Raw genomic sequence first — 19,847 nt, forward strand, 5'->3', positions numbered from 1 at the left:
AGAGGCACCATATATATGCGGAACAACGAAAAACATCAAACAAATACCACCTAATCCTATACTCATAAAGGCCCCCCTCGGCTTTCAGGCCAACGGAGAAGACACCAACATAGCCCAGAAAGATGTCACTAGACACTAACTCCCGATCTCGAATCAAGAGCGACCGACCATCAGAGTCCAAAAACAGCTCCAAAAGGCACAAGATGGATAGGGCAAACGTAGAATGAGAGCCTAGGCAAACAAGTTGCCGCTCGAAGACATTAACAATTTTTTGTTGTTGTTGAAGATAGACGAAATGACAAGTCATTGAAAAAACACACACAAAATGAAGGGATTAAAATTCGAACCTCGATCATGTTGTTCAATCTAATAATTTTAGCATTTCTGTTAGTTGATTTAGGATTTATGACCAAATGTTATCTTTATTCTTGATAGAATGAATAATTTAACACATTTTTATTTGATAGAATTTGAACACACATTTACTCTTTCATTTAATAATATTCCTGTATAGATAAGGAAAATGAACCTGAGTACTCCTCAGCTCTTTCTCTATTCTCACCCCCTTTATATTATAACTTCTTTCTTTCTCTCTCTGTGCATAAATAGTACCTTTGATGACCACTGCTACTAATCTCTTCTCAGACCTCACAGCTTCCATAAATAAATAACACTAGTACACTGCCCTTTTTCACTAACTTTTCGCTCATACAACCATCCCCATAAAAACTCTCTTTTTTCCTCTTTTTTATTTTTCATCTGACTAAGTTACTAGTAGTCTCTGGAAAATTTAATTCATCTCTTCTATTTTAAAATATAAATACAATTCTTAAATTAACCCTAGTTGGATCCTACTAAAAAAGCTATCTCATCAAAACCAATGCAAAAATCATCATGATTCACTCATCATATAATCACTGCTTTAAATCCATCTTTTTCACCTTCTTCCTTCCTTCCTTCCTTCCTTCCTTCCTTCCTTCCTTCCTTCATTCATTCATTCCTTCTATTCTCTCAACTCATATCTCACTTATTATTCCTTCTCTTCTCTAAGCCTTAATTAATTATCCTCTTTTTTTCTTCTCTCTAGCTAGTAGTACTATTATAACTTTTTCATGTTCACTACTAATTCATCACACCCTACAATAATGCAAACTTTATTTTCACCTTTGTTAGAACCAGACCTATCCTTAAACATAAGTCCACCTTCTATTTCAGATTCTCAAGTCAAAGAAATGAAAAACTATGATAAAGGATTAAGTACTAAAGCACTTTATAATGATAATATATGTTCAATATCAACTTCTGATTCAGCTAGTAGTGAAAGTGAGTTAAGTCATGAAAATCCCTTTATCTATCATCATCAACATGTACATCATCATGAGCCAACATTGAGATTAGGATTTGGAAACTCAGATTTGATGAATCCACATCATCATAATCATCATCTTCATCGTCATCAAGTACAAGATGTATCAAGAAACTTCAACCATCAACACTTCCAACCTCACATCTATGGTCGCGACTTCAAGCGAAATACAAGAGTTGTTAATGGTGTCAAAAGAAGTGTTAGAGCTCCAAGAATGAGATGGACCACTACCCTTCATTCTCATTTTGTTCATGCCGTTCAACTTCTCGGTGGTCATGAAAGTAAGTACTTCATTCATATACCGATATACATAAACATTTATATGATCAACGTTTATGCTATAAACGTTTAATAAGTTATTTATCTCAACTAATATACATGATTAGTTTGAATGTTTGATACTTCAATATAGAATATTATTATCACTTTTGAAACTCAGAAGGTCAGACTCCGACCTTCTGAATTTCATACTAATTGTCACTTAAGACTATACAGATGACCAACGTTTATATTTTATAAACGTTTTAATAAGTTGTTTATCCAAACAGGACTAATACAGTACAAGACTAGTTTGATATAAAATGTTATCATTTCCCAAACTCGGGTTTTTCTGAGTCTCATATTAATTGTTGTTTAAGGTAATAGATATTTATCTAATTTTGGATGTGTTGATTAATTATATGATTAATTACTTGCAGGAGCAACTCCAAAATCTGTGTTAGAATTAATGAATGTGAAGGATCTAACCCTAGCACACGTCAAGAGTCACTTACAGGTGGAGAAAATTATTCACCATATAGTCTTTGAGTTTAATGAGTACTATGAATGAAGTTTCCATTTTCACCTTTAAATTATTTTCTGACAAAAGAAAGAAAAAATAGAGAGTATATAATTATAGTCTTATAAGTTGGTTCCAGTAGTGGAGAAAGAAAAGTAGAACAAGCACTAAGGACAAAAGGGTATCTAAAAATTTATTCAAGATATTAATCTTTAACTTTATGGACTTTTTTTTCTTCTCTCATTTTTATTATTTTTCATGCTTGGTGTTTGTTTGTTCATGCAGATGTATAGAACAGTGAAGACCACTGACAAATCAGGAGCAGGTGATTATTTTTTCATAATAATAATTTCTTCTATTAATTATTACACAATTTTTGTTTGTTATATATTCTCTTTGTTTTTTGTGAGATCTTTGATTTGAGTTTGACAGAAGCTAAATCTATGATTTTTTTCAATTAGAGTAATGATTTTGTTTGTTGATGAAATTTTGCAGGTCATGGTATGGTACAGACACAAGGGATTAATAATATTGTTCCTTTGCATGGAGCTAATTCTTGTGAGAGACCAAATTTACCACAAGACAGGTAAAACTATATAATAATTTTTTCTCTGCCACATATTAATGTGAATGTAATAGTAGTATAGACTAGTAGTATTCAGTTATTACTCCTATTGACTACATTATTCAACACAGGGCTATTAAAATTTATGTTAATGTTCTTTTGAGAAAAAAAAAACGATGTTAACCAACGTACTCCTTTCTTCCGTTCTAAAATATAAGTAAAAATTAGTCGAGAAAAGTAAATGTATTTGGTCCAAATTTTAAACCATACGTTTCTTTGACTTATTTTTGTTCATATTTTGAGACGGATGAAGTATGTGCACAAAGGATAAAACTTAGATACATTTCTTTAGTTCGTATGACTCTTAACATAAAATTCACTTTTTGTAAATATAAAAAACTTTGAGAAAATCATGAATTTTAAGAAATCATAGTTTGTTAGGAACCATACGAAAAACACTTAAAGAAATGCACCTAAATTTTGTTCATGCATAAATATTCACACAAATGCCTTTGTGCTTGGTTCCTTTTTATTTAAAAAAATATCCCCAAATATATCTCAATTTTTTTTTTACGAATTAAATATATCTCAATTAGTAGCTACAAAGACATATATGTTTTATAGGATACTATAGCTTATAGCTGCAGAGATATCGATCCGTTTTATAGGATACAAAATTGAATCTAAGACCTCTCTATTTATTCACTTTTAGAGTAAAATTTTGTTACTAGACTATTCAATCATAAACAAAATTAGATAAAAATTTTAAAAATATTAGTAGATTTTATCTTGAAAATATTTCTTGTTTGTTTTTGGAATTTTTCTGCTTGTGTTTTTTGATTATGGTGTTCTATGAGAAGGAGTGTACTAGTATACATAGATTTTGATGAAAAATGCCTAGGGCTTTTATAGGTATGTGGGTGTTCATTTGTTACGATGATGCTTTTGGATTACTCATTCATTACATTGTCAATGTCTCTTGATCCCAATATATGTAGCAAAAAGTCTAGCTTTTGGTGCTCATCTCTATGAAGTACAAAAAAAGCATTGTTCTTTTTTGGTGGTACTAGTATTAGTAACATCTTAGATTAGATAGATTTATATGATCTCTTGACATTTTAGGTTTTAGATTTCAATCAGCAGTACAAAATCGACTATACAATTTTTCAAAGTCAAATATATCTCTGTTTTTTTTTTATGAATTAAAGGTAAATTCTTATAATTTTTAGTGAAAAATGAATTTTATAATAATGTTTTATGTATCTAGGCTTTGTTGTACTCCTTGTACAGAGAGCCCTTTGCTATCATATCATTTTGCTCTTCCATAAAAAAATACAATGTTTATAAGTTTTACATTTAAATTAAATTTTTTTTTATTAAGTAGTCTAGTAACATATAAGAGTTACACATTTTCAGTGTGGTGAAACGAAGAATACGAAATTCAAACTCTATCTCTTTTAATAATGTTTTTGGTAACTACCAACTGAATTAGGACATACTTTTTTTTTCTTTTCTTTTTAATAGGCATATATACAATAATTGTGGTTTAATTTGTGTCCTTGTTGGTTGATGTACGGTAGTAAATCCACCTACTATTTATTTCACTCTAAATTATTTTTTCTTTTCAAGGACCATCCTCTTAAAAGTACACTATGATTGCTCTAAAAATTATTCCATACAATTGACCCCTAGCTAGATCTTAAGTTGATGTTTAGAGATTAAAGTTTCACTTACCAAAATTAATATTGTCAACAATGTTGTCTTGTCTCCTTTCTAGCCAGTAATGAGGATTGTAAAGGAGCAATATCTTAACCAACATTGATCACAAATATCTCACACTATTATTATCAATTAATAGAATATTATTTGTAATCATTGCAATATCATTTGTTATTATTATATAATTATTTGTAATCACTTAGTTGCCAAAACTAAGCACATGTAAATTGGCAATTACTTGTATATATACGTATTGAGATAAATGGAAAAGATATAGCCTTACAACATCTTTATGGTATCAGCTTACCTATCCTAGCCTAATAAGCTTTTCACGATCCAAAAGAAAAAAAAAAAAAAAATGGCCGACCAAACTTCTCTTACCTCTTCCTCACAAACAGATCTTATTGAATTCAATACCAACACTCAACTACCCATCAAACTCAATTCCAAAAACTATCCTGCTTGGTATAAGCAAATTCACTCTCTCCTTGTTGCACGAGATGTAATAGGCTTTATTACTGGTGATACACCATGTCCTTCTGTTACCATCAAAACCAATGGCAAAGAAGTCTCTAACCCTGCATACAAACTATGGATTCGCCAAGATAAACTCTTATACATAGCTTTTCTTGGCTCGTGTGATACTGAAGCTCGCTCAATCATGGCTTCAGCAGATACATCTCGTGAAGCCTTCCTTGCTCTTGAAAGAGCTTTTAGCAACCGATCTCGTGCACGGATCATGTCTCTCAAGGAACGTCTCAGTTCCATCAACAAAGGAAACTCCTCTGTTTCGGCCTACCTTCAATCAATCAAATCCATTGCCGATGAGTTATCCCTCATCGGACATCCTTTAGATGATCTCGATCTGGTTATATACGCCCTTAATGGCTTGGGACCTACCTTCCGTGAATTCACAGCGTCTATACGCACTCGTGACTCTCCCATCCTTTTTCATGAACTGTATGACAAGTTGATTGACTTTGAGATGTTTCTGCAGCGTGAAGAACGCACAAGTTCAGCACTACCAGTCACGGCCAACCATGTTCATCGTCGTAATGGACAATACCCCGCTCGTGGTCGTTCACATGCACAAAATACTTACTCGGGTAACCATACAAAGACAGATGTAGTGTGTCAGTACTGTGGCATACCAGGTCACATAGCCCGCAATTGTCGCAAAATTCGTGGTTATCCTAAGAAACAACGCAATCCATCTGCCCATGTTGCTCAAATTGCGAGCCCATCTTACACCGCACCACCTTCGTGGCTCTTTGACTCTGGTGCATCACACCATGTCACCAATGACTTGCAGAACCTTTCCATAAATGGAGAGTACAATGGCAGTGACCACCTTCAAGTTGCAAATGGTAATTCTCTACCCATAACACATGTTGGTTCTACATCTATCTCAACTACAACATCTCCTCTACATCTCTCTAATGTTTTATTTGTTCCCAATATTACTCAAAATTTAATTTCTGTTTCTCAATTATGTCAAACTAATAAAGTGTCTATTGAATTTTTTCCTTGGCATTTTGAGGTAAAGGACTTGCGCACGGGGGAGATACTTCTTCGCGGATTGAATGAAGATAATGTGTACAAGCTCACTCCATCCCACCGCTCACCTCATACCTCCATGGCTCAAACCACCCCTACCCTTCCGCTATGGCATCAACGACTTGGACATCCATCCTCTCCACCTCTGCTACATGCTCTCAAAACTAGCAACATCTCTTTCACTGGATCGTCAGAAAAATGTATTCATTGTCTTTCTAATAAGAGCCATAAACTCCCTTTCTCTAAGTCCTCAATTTCTAGTAATAATCCTCTAGAAATTGTATATTCTGATGTTTGGGGACCCGCTCCAGTTTATTCAATTGATGATTTCCGTTATTATGTTATTTTTATTGATCACTATTCTAAATATGTATGGCTTTATCCAATGAAATTCAAATCTGATGTTGCATTACTTTTTCCCATATTCAAAAATCTTGTAGAAAAACAATTCAAAACTAAAATCAAAACCCTATATTCTGATAATGGCGGAGAATTTATTAAACTTCGCTCATTTCTCCAAAACCATGGCATATCTCACCTAACCACCCCACCCCATACACCTGAACATAATGGTTTATCTGAACGTAAACATCGTCACCTAACCGAAACCGCTCGCTGCCTCCTCAACCAAGCATCCCTCCCTACTCAATTTTGGTCATTTGCTTTTCTCACTGCTGCCTATCTCATAAATAGACTGCCTACCCCTGGTTTAAACATGAGCACCCCCTACCATATCCTCTTTAATCACCCTCCAAACTACACAAAATTAAAAACTTTTGGTTGCCTATGCTTTCCGTGGCTCAAACCATATACCCATAATAAACTTGAACCACGTTCTGAACCATGTATCTTCCTTGGCTATAGCCTGACCCAAAGTGCCTATATTTGCTACAATTTCAAAACCCACAAAACCTACATCTCTCGACATGTCCAGTTTGTCGAAAACATATTCCCTTTCTCTCAAAACAACACAGTTGTTCCATCATCCACCATAATACCTCTAGAATCTCCACCAACAAACACCTCGTTATCCTCCTCCATACCAGTCTCTCAACCGTTACTTCCCACCCAGCCAAACACACCTAATCCAACAACCGACACACAACCACCATATCCTAATATTTCAGAGTCACTTGTTACCGAACCGCCATCTCACTCAACCCCGGAGCACACATTATCTACGGTTCAATCTGTTGTTGAAGTGCCTCCTCCAACGCCACGTCCCTCGGGCCATTCCATGGCAACTCGTAGCAAAAATGGTATTTTTAAACCAAAGAAGCTTTTCTTGGCTACAAAATATCCGTTGCCACCCTCCACAGAACCAACATGTGTATCACAAGCACTCCAACATGCCGAATGGAAACAAGCCATGTCCGATGAATTTACTGCACTCATGAATAATGGTACATGGTCTTTAGTCCCTCATCACCCTCATCTCAATGTCATTGGCAATAAGTGGGTATTCCGAATAAAGAGGAACCCTGATGGTTCCATTGCTCGTTACAAAGCACGTCTTGTTGCTAAGGGTTTTCATCAACGTCCTGGAATCGATTACAAGGACACTTTCAGCCCTGTCATCAAACCACAAACAATCAAAATGGTTTTATGCATTTCTCTTTCAAAAGGTTGGGATCTTATGCAAATGGATGTTAATAATGCATTTCTGAATGGAACTCTCAACGAGGAAGTCTATATGTCACAACCACCTGGTTTTGTTCACTCATCTTATCCAAATCATGTGTGCAAACTTCACAAATCATTGTACGGCCTAAAACAAGCACCTCGTGCATGGTACAATGCGCTACACTCATTTGTGGTTACTTATGGGTTTTTTAAATCTAAATCCGATCCATCTCTTTTCATCTATCACAAAGACGGCATCATGGCGTACTTCCTGGTATATGTTGATGACCTACTTCTTACAGGAAACTCTTCCTCCTTTTTGAAAGATTTCAAGACCACCTTGGCCGCTAAATTCTCTCTAAAGGATATGGGAAATCCAAGTCATTTCTTAGGTGTCGAGCTTCTTCCAACCTCAACGGGCATTTTCCTCTCTCAGCAACACTACATCCGGGACATATTGCAAAAAGGAAACATGCTTGATGCAAAACCTGTGTGCACTCCCATGGCAACCTCTACTTCAGTCAGCTCTGAGTCCAATATACCCAATTGTGATGCAACACTTTACCGTAGCATCATTGGCTCATTACACTATTTATCCATCACTCGTCCTGATGTTGCCTTTGCAGTAAACAAACTATCTCAGCACATGCAAAATCCCACAACCACTCACATGCAGGCTCTAAAACGTATCTTGCGTTACCTTAAGCACACCATCTCTCATGGATTGCATCTCGCTCGCAACACCTCCCTCACTCTCACTGCATTTTGTGATGCCGACTGGGGTGGTGACAATGCTGACAGAAAATCCACAGGTGCTTACATTGTTTATCTTGGTTCAAATGCAATTTCATGGTCTTGCAAGAAACAATCCACGGTTGCTCGCTCCTCCACTGAGGCTGAATACCGAACGATTGGCTCCACGACCACAGAATTGTTATGGTTACAACAGCTGTTGAAAGAACTTGGCATCCAAATATCTCACACACCAACAATATTCACAGACAACATTGGTGCCAATTACCTATGTGTCAATCCTGTCTTCCACACAAGGATGAAACACTTAGCCATTGACTATCACTTTGTCAGAGACCTTGTTGCAAAGAAGGAACTTCAGGTCTCACATGTTCCCTCTAGTCACCAGCTTGCCGACCTACTCACGAAGCCTCTCTCACGAACTCGGCATGAATTTCTTACTTCCAAGATTGGTGTCGTTGAGATCTCCTCCATCTTGCGGGGGCATAAAGGAGCAATATCTTAACCAACATTGATCACAAATATCTCACACTATTATTATCAATTAATAGAATATTATTTGTAATCATTGCAATATCATTTGTTATTATTATATAATTATTTGTAATCACTTAGTTGCCAAAACTAAGCACATGTAAATTGGCAATTACTTGTATATATACGTATTGAGATAAATGGAAAAGATATAGCCTTACAACATCTTTAGATTGTTGGGTGTATAGTTTAAAAATCTAACACCTACCTAATCAAATTGAAATATTTTGATGTTGACCGTTAAAATATTGCATGACATATATACCTTCAATAGCCAATCACAAATTGCTGGCCATGCCATTTTGAACTTTACATATTTGGAATTGGAATTAGGATTTTGAAATTGTAGTTTTGTTTACAATATGGGCTAAACCATTTCTTTAGCTACTTTAAAACATATATACTTTCTATATTAATTTATTTATTTATTCTCCCTCACTTTATAAATTAATAATTCAGGACATGTTGGCAACCATCAAAAGAGACAAATACAAACAATACCTCAGAAAAATCCGAAATTGGTTTGATGTATTCTCATTTCAAGGAAAATGATACCATGGTAAGTTTTGAGACATATATATAGGGTCAGAAACTGGATCTAGCATGTGGCTTTGTAGTTGTGCTCTATAGTTTTAATTTGTTGCATGTACTTTATTTTTATTTTTTTGAATAGTTTATGACATTAACATTAGTGAATTGTACTATTTAAACAGGTGAAGAGGTTGGATTCTACCCAATTGTCACATTCCAACTCCATGATTGACTTAGAATTCACACTTGGAAGGCCTAATTGGGAAAAAGACCAAGCTGAATCATCAAGAGAATTAGCTTTTCTTAAGTGTTAAATTAATTAATAATTAATAAACACTAATTAACATTTCCTTGTTATTAGTTAATTAATGAATACTACTACTACTACTACTACTACATTGCTAGGAAATATTCCATGTGAATGATTTAATATATCTATCTAAGTTTTGTATGAAAAGGAAATGAGGAATATTGAGATAAAAACATATGCTTGAGTCCAAAGAATTTCAGGGTATTGTCTTTGATGTCATTTTCGTTGCAAGGTATAAACATTAAAAGAAATTAGAAGGGCTCTTTCAAGATATGGACCATGACTTTTAGTTAGGCCAAATAGGGTCCATTTGGGACCTTATATTGGACATGTGGGTCATGTTTTATGCCACACTTTCATAACATCGTTCTCATCATATATGTAATGTTCCAAGAGGACCTTATATTTGAGGTTAGAACAAAATTCAAATTATTTTTCACGAGGATATCCATATATATTAGAAGAATGTTGATATTTGATACAACATTTTAAATCTTTTCCATTAGTGAAATTCTAAAATTACTGGTATTGCATCAACATATTAAGCTACTAAACTAGAAAAAAAAATACATTGACCATGATGCCGTCTGTCGAAGACTTGGCACATGAAGGAACATGTTTATTAGTTTTGGAGGAAAGAATCGTGCAAACTAACTAAATTTCCCAATTTCTACGTGTTTTTCTTGAAAATAAAAGCCAAAGTTTGGAAATAATGGTTCTGATGTGAGGAAAATGTGGATTGGTTCTCTTGATCGCGAGTGTAGGCCTAAAGTTGAGCCGGTTTTGATGAGGAAGAGATATCAAGTCGTCCAATCTTAGCCTTCTAGCTGGGTTTTCAAGTCAGGAAAATGCGATGTTTTAAGTTCGTTGCATATCAATTGATTTAAAAGATGATTTGCAAGTCAGCTACCGGCTGCCTTGAAAAATACCCCACGTTCCACGTATACTGTATCGGAACACTCTATCATGTTTGCTCAACCGGCATAAAAAGATCTTTAAAACTGGATTAAGAAGTCTTTTCTCCAGCATTGAGAAATTCATGACAAAGTAATGAGAAACAATTGTTAAAAAATAAAAAGCAGCGAGAAATTCATTCCGCAATGTTTGTGCACACGACATAAAATAATCTGTATAACCTGATTAAAAAGTTTTTCTACGTCAGTGAGAAATTCATAACTAAGTGATGAGAAAAATAGTAAAAAAATAGAAAATTTAAAAAACAATTTTCAAAGAGTATGCATAACTCATTTGATTGAATTGAGACACCAGAAGAGTTTGGGTTGAAACATAAATTTTTATATATCGCTAAGCCATTATGAACATGAAACCTTTTCAAACATATATTTTGAAAATTCCTCTCAAATTAAAGTTGCATCTACATTGCAATTGAGTTTGGGTTGAAACATAAGGGGGTTATAGGGACTTAGGCTTTTGTGCATTAGAATTGAGTATTAGGTCTAACTCAATACTATAAAATCGGATCCCTTGCATCCATCCAACGATATTGGGTTTGAGGCGTGAACATAAATGGTGGATGACACTCGATTAGAAACTTGTGGAAGAGGCTCTCATACCATCTTAAAATTGAGTATTAGGTCGAACTCAACATTACAAAATTGGTTTATCTAGTGAGAATTGTCCCTACTTTATAAACACATATCCAGACCATCTCACAACCGAGGTGAGGCTTCTTAACACTTTGTGTTCGTAATAGCAATGGAGAATTTGTGATGGCTCAAACACATTGGAAGGTTGTGATGATGTCAATAATTGAAGGGGAAGTGAATGTACTCCTTGAAGCAATTCGACTGGCAAGCAATATGGAATGTGATTTTTGAAAGTGAAGCTCAAATCCTAGTTGAGTCTATTTATTCCCAGTCTAGAAGTATATCTGAATTTAGTGCTATTATTTCGAGTATTATTTATACTTTGTTTTTACATTTCAATTTTGAAGTAATTTTTGTTAAGTGACATGTAAATATGAATATGGTTCTACATATCCTTGCAAAGCCAAAAACTAGAGTTTATTTTTTTAATTTTTTACTCAAAACCTTGAATTGGTTATTCTGTTTGATATGGCCCAAAAGTACTGCACTCTATAGGATCCAAGTCCAAGTAAAAGGCCCACCCATCTGTTCACATTCTTCGTGTCAATTGTCATATTGTACAAAGGAAATATATACCTATTATAAAAAGAGATTTACTTATCGCACCCCTGACAGACACGACTTAGTGTCAGTTACATTAAAGTCCATTGAACATCCCAAGTTAGCCATGGCATTAGCGCACTGATTGATTTGCCTCCTAATAAATATGAGAGACCTTCACTTTCCAATTCTTCTCCAACAATCTCCTAATATGCTTAATCAACGAAGAACCCATAATACTATTAGTTCCTCCTTTTACAACCACAATGTCGGACAGTTACCGAATCAACATCCAATTCAATTGCTCTATATAACCCAACCGCCACGCATAAGGTAAGCCTAAATGCACTACACATATTCGCAAAACCACCCAATCAATTACCACCTCGCCACGAAGAATACCTCCACAACCGGCGGACTATCCTTCCATACTTACATTCCCCATTCGTATTCAACTCCACTCAACCCCTTTCCAATCTATTAAGCCAATGTATATTTGATTCTTCCATACAAGAGGGTGAGTAACAGCAGCAAGATAATAATCCTTTGCCCGGTTCATAATAAATTGAACTTTGTTGTTTGGCCTAACAAATGACTCATCGTGAAGTTCTTTGTTTCGCCCATCCAAACACAATTGAACTTAGTAAAGGATATTTTCAATCAGGTCAATTTTGGGTTAATTATATAGTTGGGAATAATAAATTCTTAGTGGGTTTACACGTGCTAATGCTTCTCTTCCTATTACACAAAACAAATAGTAATTTCTAATATGAAATCTCATATTCGAATTTGAATAAATAATCACAAAAAATGTACAACTTAATAATCTTATTATTATCTATTGAGTTTTACCTTATGAAAATGATTTTTTTATTTTTATTTTTTTATTTTTTTTATTATCATTATATTAGTACCAAGTTTTCGCCGCCGTTAGCAATGACTAATCTGATTTGAGAAATCTGTGGGACACATAAAATGAGTTCTCATTTCTCAACCGAATTTTCTCTTTTTATCTCCATAGTATTGATTTGTATTTGATGTTTTAGAGTAGTATGTATATTAAACCGAAGAGACTATGAAGTTATTGTTCAATAAATTCAACTACAGTTTTTTACTAATAAATTCGACTACAGTTATTTTTTACTAATAAATTCAACTACAATTTTTTTTTTTTGACAAAAGACTCAACTATAGTTAAACCTATTGATTAATAACTTTTATTTTTATGTTGTCTTAACCCCTAATTTCAGAAAAATTTACTTTGATAATTTAAAAATTCAATCAAATTTAAGTAAAATCTTCAAGAGAATTATTATTCCCAAAACATCTTATATGCAACATCGATATGTCATGTAATAAAATATGCTACTAGCTAGTCTTAAACTAAAGATAAAAATCTAAAATTGATTAACAAATTACACTTTTCAATCAAGACTTCTTAAAGAATCTATTTCTTCTATAATCCAATTTCATTTTGACAATATTCTTTCTATAATCCAAATTCTAAATTCAGTGTTTTACACAAAGTAAGACAAAAAAAATCGATTATTATACCATACCCCCCACCGTATAACAACCAACAACTAACAAGACTATTAACTCTAGTTAAGTTAACTAACCCATGATTGTGAAATGCCAGTTGTAGAAAACATGGAGCGTTTAATCTACCGCAAAATAATGCAACGATCAAGCTCAAAAATAAGCAATGTCAAATCCCAAAACTCAAATTCATTCACATTTCATTTTCACACATACGATCCAAATCAAAACCTGAACTGAATTCAATTATTAAGAATTAAGAACCAATGCTAAGAGGTGAAATCGTTGGTTCCAAAAGCGCTAGGCACAGCTCCACCGCCACTGTATCTTCGAATAAAGTTCTTGTGGCGGTTAAAGCGGAGAAAGTGATCTCTAACACCGCATTAGCATGGGCGCTTACTCATATAGTTCATTCTAGCGACTCAATCACACTTCTCGCCGTTTATTCTACCGAAAAAACCGGTATAATTAAATCTTAATCCTGTTTAATTGGATTTAGTTTTAATCATTCAGCAATGATTGAAGTGATTAAGTTTGATTTGGATTGTTTTAGGAAGAAGGTTCTGGAATTTTTCAAGACTGGTGGCCGGAGATTGTTCGAATGGACACGCGGGAAAGTCGCCGGAGGAAATTTCTGATATCTCTGAGTCTTGTGCTCAGATGGTTTTTCAGTTGCACAATCACATTGAGGTAATTTTGAAATTTACCGCGTTTTTTTATTTATTCTTTTACTAGTTACCGCGCTTATTCGTAACTGAATAATTTCCATGTAAGCACAATGAAAGCGACTGGTCTTTTACTTTGTTAAAAGTACGTTATATATCATTCTTTTAATAATAACGACGACTTTTTGACTATATTTGCGTTACGCTGTCGTTTTTGTCTCACTTATTATTAGTCTCTAATCTTGTTGGCACTTTTTTTTGTTGAATAAATGCAGACATATATGACATTTTTTTAATATATTTTATTAATGAAATTCAACTCAATAATTTTGAATTAAGTAAAAAAAAAAAACAAAACTCAATAATTTTGAACAGTAAGTTTTTTGTTTTAAAAATAATGTATATTTTCCCTAGCCAAAAATCACGAATTTTATTTTCAGTAACATGGCAGAGTTTAGGAAGTTTCTGATCTGTTCTACCTTGACTGTAGTTTGTATGGATTCGCATGTGCTTGATAATTCTTGTCTTGATTAATTAATTTAAGAGGATTTGTATATGACGAGGCATTAATAATAATTATCAAGGTTATCAAAACCGGACCGGACCGGGCGGACCATGAACCGGTCATGAAAACTGTTCGGTTTTGAACAAAAAACGGATAGGAAACCGACCGGCAAAAAAACGCGTGAACCGGGGTCGAACCGGGTTGAACCGGCGAACCGGTCAGACGGTTCAAGCGGTTTTACAGATTTTTTATTTATTTTTTTAAAAAAATAAGGCAAAACGACGTTATTTTAAATTTTTTTTTTAAAAAAAATCTGAAACAAAACAACGACGTCGTAGGAATAGAAAATGTTTTTGTTTTTCATCTATTTTTCATTTGGTTTGAATTATAAATTTTATTTTATTTTGACTTGTGATATTTTATCTTTTTAATGTGTAAAATTATGAAATATTGAGCAATTATTCATATATATTTATTTATATATTAATTAAAATATATATTTAATTAAAAACGGTTCGACCCCGATTGAACCCGGTCCGACCAATTGAACCTTAAACCGGTGAGCTCGCCGGTTCGATGACCGGTCTGGTTCTGACAACCTTGATAATTATAAACACATGCATGAAACTTCTAAACAGGCGGTGCCTACACAAAAATAATTTAGATTGTCTTTCTACGTGTATGGTAGCGAATTATATAATTGAATAAGTGAATTATTTTGTTTGAATTGATTAATTTATATTGCTATAACAAATAATGGTATTGCATACTTACATTGGAAAGCCTAAAAAAGACTATAAGCACAGAAATTTGGTTAAAGTTTACTGATCTAATTAAGCATACACTAATATCTATTTCATTCGGTTCATCAAAGTTTATATGATCGAATCAGATTTAACATTTCTTAGAAATGGGTGTTGGGCCTAACTCATTTCTACAAAATCGGCTTGTAAGGTGAGGATTGCCTCTTACTTATAAACCCTTATAGAGGCCAACTCACATCCGATGGAACTTTTTAACAACATTCATAAAAGTTAAAGTAAGCTTCAAATGTAAAAATCACTCATATAAAAGTATTTACACGTTGAGTTGATCCAAAAAATGAAAACCCTCACGTTGACAGTAAAATTTGAACTCACACTCTTGTCAAGTTTGGAATTTGGATCGCTTTCTTATCAATTGTGCTATCTCCCTCCCTATAGTGTGGCTAATGCTCATAAATTAGGCCTCTCATTGTAATTCATATGTGTTGGTTGTAAACTTTAGTCTAGTCCACCACCAACAGACAAGTCAAGAAAATCTCGATGGCTTTCAACTGCTAAATATTCCGTACCCTTTTGTGTAATAAATTCTCTCAATAAACCATTCTTCTCAACTTAACTAATTAATCTTCCAAATACTTAACCATTTCCTTCATTCAAGTTCTTTCGACATGATAGTTTTGTATGGAATTGTATATTTGTTGAAATTGACTAACTTTCTAGTTTTTGTAACTGCAGGTTAGAGTGAAGATTAAGGTAGTCACGGGAACTCCCAGTGGTGCTGTGGCGGCTGAAGCTAGATGGAGTGGTTCACATTGGGTCATACTGGACAAGTAATTAAACATGAAAAAGTATTTCTTTTTTTCTGAACTAAATTAGTTTGCATATTTAGTTAATTGCAAATATATTTTCTCATTAGCTATACTTAAGAGACTAATATTAGCAATCAGCTGAGGTTAAGCATTCAATTGATATAACTTATAAGCAATTATTTTGAATGACTATCTGCATAACATAACTTTCAACCAGAAATAAGGACAACTTTTTGGTGCTTCATGCCTGATCTGTGAAATATTTGTTAGTGAACTCCTTGATGTTACTGAAACAGGAAACTAAAGCAAGAGATAAAACATTGCATGGATGAACTCAGCTGTAGCATTGTGGTTATGAATGGCTCACAGCCCAAAGTCCTCCGACTTAATTTAGGAGGACACTCCGATGAACTTCAAACTCCATTTTTCTCTTCATCCTCTTCGCCAGGTATAGAAATTGGAAAGCTAAAAGGCCGCAGATTGAAGCATTCCACCCCAGTTGGTAGCCCTGAAGTAACAGGTTCTTCTGTTACAAGAAGTATCGGAATAGATTCAGTGTCAAGTTCAGACTCAATGACCTCTCCTTTCCTAGTCTATAAAGAGAACCCTCTGTATGAGGGTCATGGATCACACAAAACAACAAACAAATCAATCAATAGGCCAAAAGATTTCAACTTCCAGCCACCGTTATACTTTAGTTTGGATAGGGATAGCCCACCCCCTTCAAGGAAACCCCCAACGTCATCTGTGACTAGTGATAAGAACACTGAATTTTGGATCCATCAGAACCACATTAATAATGAGAAGCTTCATAGAGCTGAAAACAGGATTATTCAAAGAACTAAATCTCCAAATTCGAAAACTTTACTTGAGAATTTTCTACACTGTGATCAAGAGAAGAGAACAAGTGAACTTGAGTTTAACAAAACTGAAAATAGAAGTTATGTCACCAGTTCAAGCATCAGAGATAGCCCTATTCCTTTGGGTAGAAATTCCTCTATACCTCCTCCCTTGTGCTCACAGTGTCAGAACATAGCACCTGTATTTGGAAATCCTCCCAGACGTTTTTCTTACAGAGAGATAGAAGATGCTACTGACATGTTCTCAGACTTGAATTTTTTGGCGGAAGGTGGATTTGGTGTGGTTCACAGAGGAATACTCAAAGATGGCCAGGTTGTTGCAGTGAAACAATTAAAACTTAGTGGCTCTCAAGCAGATCTTGATTTCTGCAGGGAAGTTCGGGTATTGAGTTGTGCACAACACAGAAATATTGTGTTGCTGATAGGATTCTGCACAGAGGACAATGTGAGGATATTAGTCTATGAGTACGTATGTAATGGATCCTTGGACCTCTGCTTACATGGTATAGTATAGTATTCACCAACTTTTTACATTTGTTTCTATGTTCTTTTTTATATACAATTCTTCTGCTTTTCTCTCTGTCTATTGGATTGATTGTGAACTTTGATGAATTATGGTGTGCTACTGCGATTTTGATAAAAGCTACACTTTTAAGCTACAACAAAATCATAGTTTAATTGTGATTTCATCAAACTCACTGTAATTCCAAGTTCCCAACCATCCACTAAATGTTCTTTGCAACTGCTCACATCAAACTCTATCATTTGTTGAGTATTTAACAGGCAAAGAGGGTATACCTTTGGATTGGAACTCGCGGTTAAAGATAGCGATTGGAGTTGCCCGAGGCTTGCGCTATCTCCATGAAGATTGTAGAGTTGGTTGTATAGTGCACAGAGACATTCGTCCCAAAAATATCCTCTTAACCCATGACTTTGAACCTCTGGTAACTGTAGCCAAAAGTTTACTTCGGTTTTTTATTTTTATATTTTTGCAATCATGTAGTTTCAAGATAATGATGCATAACAGATCACATGGAAAGAGTAAGTGTTAAATCTAATGATTTACCATTAATTTAGGTGGCTGATTTTGGGCTTGCTAGATGGCAATCAGAATGGAATATAAATACTGAAGATCGCGTTATGGGAACTTCAGGGTAATTCTATTATGCATCTTTATCAGTTAAGTTAGGACGACACAAATTACAATTTTGATTCTAATCAAGCTTACCTTGCATGAATCTTAGGTACATTGCACCAGAGTATCTTGATTCTGGAATTCTTACGTATAAAGTAGATGTATATGCATTTGGAATTGTTTTATTGGAGCTAATAACAGGTCGAAGAAATAATGAGTTGGAACAGCTCAACGGACATTCATACCTTTCTGAATGGTTTCACCCCCTACACATGTTAGACCCTAATAATATCTTACAAAACGTTGGATCTCTCAACCCATGCTTGGATTCTGAGGGGTCACTAGAATCTAATCTTCAATTGCAAGCCATGGCACAAGCTGCTTCATTGTGTTTACGTTTGGATCCTGATCATAGGCCTCCAATTTCAAAGGTTTGAATGATTTAGCTTCTTTTTTATAAGCTTGTTGTCGTTGCTTTTACTTTGTGATTCAATTTCAATATATTAAGAAAAAATTTCTTTTTGTTCTGTGATTGTAGATCCTCAGAGTGCTGGAAGGGGGAAATCCGGTTCGTTCGTTGGGTTTAGACATCAATTCAGTTGGTAACACAAGTGGTCGCTTAAGTGGTTTGAGTTCGTATACTCCTCCTAAAGGTACAATAAGCCATTCTCGCATGTTATCACATTGATATCTACACTGGCTCTTGGACTAGAAGGATTCTGTTGTTGTCAATATGGTTCTGTTATGTTTGTGACCTGCATGATAACAATTATTATCTATTTGAAGCATGGTTGTCTCTCATAAGCACATACATTACAAGCACCGTATTTGGTGTTTAAAAATCAATATCTTTGACTACTCGCAAAATATAGTTTTGTAATTTAATCTCCCGATAGCAGAAATTCATGTAGACAATACAATGTGAGGTCACTAAGAGCATCTTCAATGCCAAAATATTAAGAAATCAATTTGAGTTGTATAACCACTATCAACTATCAAGTGATTTCATTATAACAGATGATACTTAAATAATTCATCCATATTTTACTCTAATAGTTTGATTTGGGATTTTTAAGTAATTCATCCATACAAATACCTCTATTGATGTACAATTGGATTTACCTCTAACTCTGTACAGTGAGTTTTCTATACAAAGTTACAAACAACACAGCAACCCCTTGGCTCAACAATTTTTTGTTTTCTTCCCTTCAACTGTTATTTTTTTTGCTAAAATAAATCAGAGTAACACAAACAGAGGAATAATTATAGAACATGCCACCAATATCATGTCTTGCTACACTTGATGTACACCATATATCAGTCATCAAATAAAAAGCACTAGTTTAAAATGACAACAAATTTCTATGCACAGATCATTTATCATGCTGTGACTAATTTTCCCTTCAATCTCATTTATAATAAACAAAGAGAATTCAGAATTACTTTTCAAAAAAGTAACTATTTAAGTCACTACATTAGTACCTTACGTTGTCACAAGAAAGAATCCAGGAGTGAGTTTCAAATGTATTTTCACAATAAGTCCCTCTATTCTCTTTGACTTTCTTTCTTATCTTTCTACATTTTGATATTGCAAATCTCATAACAGCCATGATTAAATTCTATGATCCCTTCATCTGTAAGACTGTTAACTAATTCAAGGATTCCCTGTTCCTATGAATCCAAAGTA

The 19,847-nt window shown here is 34.3% G+C and overlaps 2 protein-coding genes across 3 annotated transcripts; both read left to right on the forward strand.

Annotated features, from left to right (window-relative positions):
- The first annotated feature begins 462 nt into the window (after window positions 1–462).
- LOC123885996 (probable transcription factor KAN4) lies at window positions 463–9,909 on the forward strand. Its single transcript, XM_045935340.1, has 6 exons — window positions 463–1,647; window positions 2,065–2,141; window positions 2,430–2,469; window positions 2,640–2,730; window positions 9,355–9,454; window positions 9,609–9,909. The coding sequence occupies exons 1-6, from the start codon at window positions 1,113–1,115 to the stop codon at window positions 9,738–9,740; spliced, it is 975 nt and encodes a 324-aa protein (XP_045791296.1). The 5' UTR covers window positions 463–1,112; the 3' UTR covers window positions 9,741–9,909.
- Window positions 9,910–13,362: 3,453 nt separating this feature from the next.
- Window positions 13,363–19,128, forward strand: LOC123886006 (inactive protein kinase SELMODRAFT_444075-like). 2 transcript variants are annotated; one of them, XM_045935347.1, is made up of 8 exons: window positions 13,363–13,884; window positions 13,976–14,112; window positions 16,092–16,186; window positions 16,462–17,528; window positions 17,809–17,969; window positions 18,103–18,179; window positions 18,270–18,591; window positions 18,699–19,128. In XM_045935347.1, the coding sequence occupies exons 1-8, from the start codon at window positions 13,689–13,691 to the stop codon at window positions 18,846–18,848; spliced, it is 2,205 nt and encodes a 734-aa protein (XP_045791303.1). In that variant the 5' UTR covers window positions 13,363–13,688; the 3' UTR covers window positions 18,849–19,128. The 2 variants fall into 2 exon arrangements, with proteins under 2 accessions (XP_045791303.1, XP_045791307.1); XM_045935351.1 differs by lacking the exon at window positions 13,363–13,884 and having other exon boundaries at window positions 14,077–14,112; window positions 16,092–16,204.
- Window positions 19,129–19,847: the final 719 nt, after the last annotated feature.

Source organism: Trifolium pratense, linkage group LG1, assembly GCF_020283565.1.
Source record: "Trifolium pratense cultivar HEN17-A07 linkage group LG1, ARS_RC_1.1, whole genome shotgun sequence".
NCBI classification, from domain to species: domain Eukaryota; kingdom Viridiplantae; phylum Streptophyta; class Magnoliopsida; order Fabales; family Fabaceae; genus Trifolium; species Trifolium pratense.